At 42.1% G+C, this 8,235-nt stretch overlaps 1 protein-coding gene across 1 annotated transcript; it reads left to right on the plus strand.

Annotated features, from left to right (window-relative positions):
• The first annotated feature begins 5,754 nt into the window (after window positions 1-5,754).
• LOC134658483 (acyl-CoA Delta(11) desaturase-like) lies at window positions 5,755-7,936 on the plus strand. The gene is made up of 4 exons (XM_063514168.1): window positions 5,755-5,958; window positions 6,325-6,487; window positions 6,868-7,041; window positions 7,474-7,936. The coding sequence occupies exons 1-4, from the start codon at window positions 5,772-5,774 to the stop codon at window positions 7,934-7,936; spliced, it is 987 nt and encodes a 328-aa protein (XP_063370238.1). The 5' UTR covers window positions 5,755-5,771.
• Window positions 7,937-8,235: the final 299 nt, after the last annotated feature.

The raw sequence follows: 8,235 nt of genomic DNA on the forward strand, positions 1-8,235 counted from the left end.
TAAACAATCCGTGTGACAAAATATTGTATTTATTATAGATAGGTAGGTACTTTAGGGATATGACAAGTTCAACCCCCCCGATGAATTGATAGGTATCATAAATCTAACAATACATGTGTCATTTATATTATGAATATCGTCATTGTTTACAAGAAATCTGTAGAAAAAACCTGGCCAAGTGAGTGTCGGACCTCGGGTACCTAATGGGTGGGGTTTTTCAAAAAACCTCATTAATGGAGCATCGTGTTAAATTCAAATCATTTTCGTGAAAAGTATTAAGTACTTAAGCTTTATTTTTACTATTTTTAGATTTACAAACCATTTATTGATTTAGGTAGGTGAAAGTATTTAATTTTATTTTATTTATCATTGTAGGTGTTTGCTGCTGTCTTAGAATTATTGTGTGCGGTAGGTACCTACATTAGGTACATCATTAGGTTTAAAATTCTCGCCTGGTTTTAAATATTCATTAATACACGTACATATTTTTAAATACCCATCAAACGATGTGCCACTTTTAGTTACATACATGTATGGAGTATGTACCCCTCCTAAAATATTATAAATATATATATTTATTTATTTTTACTGCTTAACTAAGTTGCGCCTTGCAGTTTGCAGAATACATCTAAGTACGTTCCAAATTTCATCTAAATGTACCTAATAATTTTCGAGTAATATGACTGCGACATACGGACGGACGGGACCCTAAAAACAATAATTACGTCCATAAATTGGTAATGGGGGGTGGAAACCACTCAGTCAGTGGTTCACGCCTCCGCCCCCGCCCGCGCACCTAGCTACAGGCACCTATATTGATTATACATATATCGTGGCCAGATCTTAGAATTGACAACTTCAAGATGTGGAGTGGCAATCATTTCATGAAATGATCGGTTGGCCGACCATATCATGAAAAAGTCAAACGTAACTACGAGTAGGTATATCATGAAATTCTGAATTATAGAATGGCATTTTATGGAATAAATTATATATTATGATTTGGCCACGACATACAGGCGTATTCTGATTTTAATAACGCTTATGAATTAGATCTGGATTATGGATATGATCTGTCAGTGTCAGAAGTGCCGTTTTTGGTTGAAGAAATGTTACTTTTGACACCGGTAGCTCTGCAGAATTGCAGATCCATTAATCCAGATTTTTTCCATTTGGGGTTCAGTGAGACTGAGACCCTGGGCCGGTGGGGTCCTTTTAATCCTAACGCTCTAAGAACTTTCTAAAAGACTGATCGACTTCACTGGTGACCGAAGAGCTGGCAGCTTCCTCGTAGGAACTGAGGTATTAATAGTATCGCAATACAGCTGGGAAATGTTGCCAGCATCCTCGGCACCTTATACTAAATAGGGGGCCCAAATTTTTTGATGTATTTTAGTTTTATGAAGAATTAGTTTTATTTTATAAATATACATACGTTAGTTTAAATACCTAGGTAGATAATTATTTATCCAGATCTTATTCATAACCTGTTGTTAAAATCAGAACAGGTACCTACGCGACACCTGCTAGACATATAAAGTGGACAAAACAAATGGCAAGCTCCCCGGTGCACGGCGCGGCGACGAGCGAGAATAAATTAATACATATAAGCTGACGGACAGACTGTGTCAGCTTCGCTAGAAATAAAACCGATTTTAAAAATTATTTTGTTTTCATATTCAATATGTCCCACACCACACACACGATGATTACACGATGATTTTTAATCGGTGATCAAGAGTAGAAAAATATTAATATCTAGCCCAAATTAAACTTATTAAGCTAGGTCTCACGCAATTATCTCATTATTTAATGAAATAAAAGTTAAAACATAATTTAAACTAATAACCACTAAATACATGGTTATCCTACATGAAATAACTACGATACGTCAAGTGCAATCGATATGGCGGGAAATTTGATGGATCTATGACTTTGTTTATGCATATGACAATGACAATGACAAGTTATTACTCATAAATTATCATTTGCCATTAAGTTTGTAAAGAGGCTCTCATAGATACCGATTAGTAGACTGACAAGGATTTTAGGATAAAATAGACCTCAAAATTAAAATTATGATTTAAAAAAAAACATATTTGTTTCCATGTAATTATGACTTCAACGTGATCTACTTACATCTTACTGAGTTAGAAAAAAATGTTCCTGATCACCGATTAAAAATCACCGTGTGTTTAAGCAACAGATTGCGTCAGCGCATCGCGCTGATCCACGCAGATCAATCTAGGGCATAAACCAGCAGAAACATATTGTCTTAGTTGCACTTTACACGGATGTAATACAAATAAGATTTACATATGTGTGCTATAGGTAAAGTTGTGTATATAAAGAAATGCAAATTGTAAATAAATCAGATACCAATTGTCCGTTGGTGTTTCACTACCTCTATACCCAAAAAACCTCTGCTTGCTCAGGGCGACACTCTGAGAGTAGAGGCTCCCATCCACCACCTTTTTACAGGAACCCTTGCTGTGGCATAAGACTCCTTCAGCCTTAATCGGTCGCTTGAGCCTGGGCGATCGGCATCAAGTATCCATCCAAACCACCTTGATCCCCCCCGTAGGGAATCCGTCTGTTACCGATAGGTCTCCCGGTACAGACATCCTTGTCATAGAATAAGTTAGGGCTAGGGAAGTAGGGACTTAGGCCAATAGGATCCCTTGCTATCGCCTCCCACCTTATTTTATGCAGTCTGTGCAGGCACATGCAACGCCTGAGTACTAGTTAATTCCATAACGGTTCAGTCCATTGAGTAATCCAGGTACTCGGCCTTAGCGTGTGGCTGTACACCGTGTATAAGGTACCTAAGGGCGGCACACCAGAATCAGTCGATCATGAATGGAGCGAATATAATGAGAGCAACGAAACTTAGACAGTTTTTGCAATACATAGGTAGGTACTAATCCTTATTCATGGAACCAGGCGTCTGGCAGCTGTTCATCGATGGACGCTAAGGAACGCAATGCAGACCAGTTGAAAACTTCAACTTCAACTTCAACATTTATTCAGCAAATAGGCCACAAGGGCACTTTTACACGTCAACATTGAATTTACATACAAGCAAAATAATTTTTACATCAACAATTATTAAATACAACTACAACTACCAAATCAAACTAACGTAATAATAAAAATGTATGTTTTCGAGTTCTGAAGCTGGTGTAGTATAATTCACATACTCGTAGGTAAAGGTACTACACTGCCAGGCGTTTCTGTTGGGAAAAATAAGAGCTAGGTGACATCTAACAACCCTGCTAACAAACAGTGTAGTTTCAATCAAACCAGAGACAAGTAAGCTCAAAAACATCAGCGTCAGACCCAACTGCAAGACAAATGCCGCAGGATCACCTCTAAAGGGTCTCATCCAACGATGTCCCCCGATGTTCACTACCTGCCCTACGGGTACATCATTGATGTTCTCATTCGTTTCGTAGTTCTTTTGTTTCTTCATATTAACTACGAGGGCTGTTTGATAAGTACCCGTTTATGAAAAAAATAATCAGTTGTTTTTGTTTATATGCATTTATTTTTCTTCATAGTCTCCTTTTAACTCTATACACTTGTTCCACCTATATTCAAGCTTCAATAAACCATCCAAAAAGTATGATTTCGGAAAGTCATTAAAATAGGCCTCTGTGGCGGCAATGACTTCGTCATTTGATCCAAATCGCTTACCACCGAGCCATTTTTTCAGGTTGGGAAACAAAAATAAATCGCATGGGGTCAAATCTGGAGAATACGGGGGGTAAGGCAATAGGGCGTAGCGTAATTGTGTTAATTTAGCCATCACAACTCTAGACGAATGAGCTGGTGCGTTGTCGTGATGAGACAGTACTTTTTTATTTTTTAAATGGGGTCGTTTGTCCTTCAACCCAGCCTCAAATTCATCCAATAAATTGGCATAGTACTGCCCTGTTATCGTTTTCCCCTTTTCTAAGAACTCAATATGTATAATACCCTGCGAATCCCAAAAAACGGTCGCCATGACATTTCCAGCCGATGGAACGATTTTTGCTATCTTTCGCGCAGGTTCACCCGGTAAAATCCACTGCTTCGACTGCCCTTTCATTTCCGGGGGGTAGTGGTGACCCACGTTTCGTCTACGGTCACGAAACGACGCAGAAACTCCTTCGGGTTACGTTTGAACACGGCCAAACACTGCTCCGAAGTAGTCAGTCGGTTCCGTTTTTGCTCCTCCGTGAGTAAACGCGGCACCCACTGTGACGTCCAGGCGCCGTTGTGTACTGGGTGACCAAATGAAACAACTGTTATCGCCCTCGCCGATACTGTCTTCATACCCAATTTTTCTTCAAATATGTTTTGTACCCGCTCGATTGGAACATTTACAGCATCAACGATTTCTCGAAGTTCAATTCGGCGGTCGGCTAAAACGATATTTTCAATTTTCTTAACCATATCGTCTGTAGTCACCTCAATTGGGCGGCCTGGGCGATCCTCATCAAAGACGGTTGTTCTCCCCCGCTTAAACTCGTTAAACCAGTATCTGACGGTTGTCATAGAAGGAGCACATTCATGGTAAACCGCTTGCATTCTTACTTTTATTTCATCACATGTTTTTCCTTCCAAAAACAAGAATCTAATTACAGACCGATACTGCTCTTTCTCCATTTTCACAATTTTAAGTTCACGCTTTCACTGAATCGCTGTCAAATGAGAAAAAAACAAAAGAATGCTTTTTTTTTTAAATTTTCCCACCTCTGAAAAATGGCTTAAAACGATTGTATACATATTTTCGGCCCGTGATATTAATACATTTGGAAAACGGGTACTTATCAAACAGCCCTCGTACATCTTAAGGAACGGTCCTTAGAAAATGTACGAAAGAGCCGTCAGGTCTGGCAGCCCTCAGCCATGTTGGCAGCCTTGGTGCACTTGGTCTTGGTTATTTGCGGCGGCGGCCGCGCGTGCCGACCTCCGACACGCCTTACACAAGAACAAAAGACTATGCACTTGAATTGCAAAGAGTTTAAACGATTAGCAATTTTATTATCCCATTATCTATAGCCTAGGAGCGCATGCGCGCTGCATTACCACCGCGGTGGCAAACAAGCAGATGGCCTTATTGCGGGCACCCTTATCTACTGGTTATAAATTCTAGGTTAAGTAGGTACCAACTTATTGTCTAATCTAATAAGTATAGGTAACCAAATAATCGCACATTCGCACACCACTTTGGGGCTCATTTCGTACGCACATTGCTGAGTTTGTTGATTGGGTTTGATGTAATCCGCGCGCATATGCTGATGAGAGTGATGAGTGAATCTTGTCAAGTGGTATATATGGTGTATCACAAAAACAATATTTGTACTAACTTTCCATATGTAGCAAAAACATTACCTCATAGTCTATGAGTATGTGAACAACGTAATACCGCTTCTCTTTGTTTATTTGGTAAGTATTAGTACACGGTAAATGCTTTGATAACGATGCAAGTTTTACTTGTGCGTTATCAACCAACATTAATAGCACTTCTTCCGTGAGCGATCAAACACAATACAGTCACTTTTCATAGTTTAACAGAACTGTGGGCAGCCTGGCATTATTCCTTTAGGTTGAGTTACAGTGAGACCAAGTGTTGCTCAACAGGGAAAACCACTAATAGTTAAATTAGACTGCCTCCATCTTTGGGATGCCTTAAGTTAGTTGGCATATGAAAATAGTGCAACCACAAAAGTATTCAGTATTCTTAAAATATGCAAAGCGTAGTATGTAGCCGATAAGCATGCCAAATGGCTCCTTACGAGAAAGACATGGATGCCCCCCTAACAGACGCCTCAGTAGTGGCACCGCAGGCCGCGTCTCGACGGTACTCCGTGGTGTATCCCGCCGTAGCCACCATGCTGTTCTGGCATTTAAGCGGGATCTACGGACTCTATCTGGGCGTCTTTTATGCTAAATGGGCTACGATTTTCTTTAGTAAGTGTAAGCTTAGCCTGGATGCCCTGAATCCGAGAGTACTGGTATATGGTAGAGGTTCTGGACTTTTACCAGGTAACCGCAAACATCAACAAGGTTACTGCTACTTCTAATAAATGTGTTTTGCACCAAACGTTAGACCGATTAAGCACGTAAGTGTGAACGCCGTCGCTCGGAGCGCTTAAGCGAAAGAACGTTTAGGACAGGGCCAGTTGGCGCGTCGTATTTACTCTTGGAGAGCAGTGGATTGGTAACAGACCAGCACCCATTTTATAAAGCCACAAATTTGCAGATGTAAAACTACGTTTGAGACGCGCTTGACTAATGGCGAGATATTGTAGAGTTGTAACATGTAACCTTTTGCAGATGTCATACTGTACATGTGCGCGATGCTGGGCATCACGGCGGGCGCGCACCGGCTGTGGGCGCACCGCTCCTACAAGGCGACCCTCCCGCTGCAGGTCTTACTGATGCTGTTTCAGAGCCTCGCCTACCAGCACTCGGCGCTTCGCTTCGCTCGGGACCACAGGTACACCCTCCGAGGCGACGCTGCCGCTGCAAGTGTTGCTCACGCTCTTTTCGAGCCTCATCTACCAGCACTCGGGGCTTCGCTTCGATCGGGACCACACGTACGACAGTCGAGTTAACAAACACGTTTAAGTAATTAAGAAAGCCGTCTTCATTGACCAATTACAGTAAATTGCCGTGAAAAGTCACTATTTTCTTAACGCGTATGAACTAATTATAGTACAAAAGAAAAAGTGCCCGAAGACCTCCAGTGGTCAAGAGGCCTGGGATCGAACCAGCGTAGTCGGTGTCATCGGGTCTCCTAGTGGTTATGGCGTTGGAAGCACTCACTTTTTATTAACATCTACCTATTTCAGTTTAGGATAAATAGTGTTTTCCCAGGGCCCACCACAAGTTCAGCGACACGGACGCGGACCCGTACAACCCCGCGCGCGGGTTCTTCTTCGCGCACATCGGCTGGCTGCTGGTGCGCAAGCACCCGCAGGCCATCACCAAAGGCAAGGGGATACACGTGGACGACCTGTACCGGAACCCCGTGCTGGTCTTCCAGAACAAGTAAGTAGGTGCGGAAGCTGCCAGCCATCACATAGGGGAGAGGGCGAACAGGGAGGGGTGCGTGGAAGAGCTTCGTGTTGCAGTTTCAAAAAGAATAAGTATAGGGATCACCATCATAATTATCTTGCCATCTTCATCCTAGGTCAGAGCGGTCAGATCAGAGCGCCGCACTAATCCAATAAGCAGTATTCGGTCTTCGCTATTTCACACGTATCGGCTCTATACTTAATAAATTTATAGTAACTACTCGTAAGTGTATTTGCTGACCTAAGTTCTGCCAGAAACTAAACTTATTGGCATTTGGAACGGATGGGGTTTGGGGTTGGATGGGTGTAAAACTATGTTTTATAAAGGAATAAATGAATGAATGAATGAATAAGCGGAAATCTATCGGCTCGCCAGAACCTGAATACACGAATATTCTTGTTCCAGGTACAGTTTCTGCCTCACCAGCTTACTCGCACTCGTGCTACCTGCGCTGGTCCCGACCTACTCCTGGCAGGAGGCCCTAGCCACCGCGCACCACGTGTCCGCGCTGCGCGTGCTCGCCGTCTGGCACGCCTTCTTCACCACCAACAGCGCCGCCCACGAGCGCGGCTACAGGCCTTACGATAAGCGCATCATGCCGACACAGAACCTTCCTGTGACCCTCATCACGCTCGGCGAGGGATTCCATAACTTCCACCATGTGTTTCCCTTCGATTACCGAGCGGCTGAACTTGGAAATAATTGTTTGAATCTCACAACGAAGTTTATAGATTTGTTCGCGTGGATCGGATGGGCATATGACTTGAAGCGTGCCTCTCCCGATGTCATATCGAGGAGATCGAACAGGACCGGAGACGGAACCGATCTGTGGGGGCGAGTCGAGGAGGATTTAGTGGGTTCTAGATAAATTTGAAGACGAGACATTAGAAGTAAGATGTGAGCTTGATACGGAAGAAGACTGTACTATATCTAATACACTTAATAGTGTTGTGGATACATTAAATGATCACATTCGCAACCGAAAAATGCCACATAATATGTGAGGAAACGACGAGGAGCTTGACTCGAACAGCAAATTGAAAAAAATACCCACCCACGCCAGTCTACAATTCATATTTTCTCGTCTGTATTTAAATTATAATATGTAGGTAACTACGAATGTCTAAAAATAACAGAAAAAAGGAGAAACAATAATATTTATTTATT

Source organism: Cydia amplana, chromosome 22, assembly GCF_948474715.1.
Source record: "Cydia amplana chromosome 22, ilCydAmpl1.1, whole genome shotgun sequence".
Lineage (NCBI taxonomy): Eukaryota > Metazoa > Arthropoda > Insecta > Lepidoptera > Tortricidae > Cydia > Cydia amplana.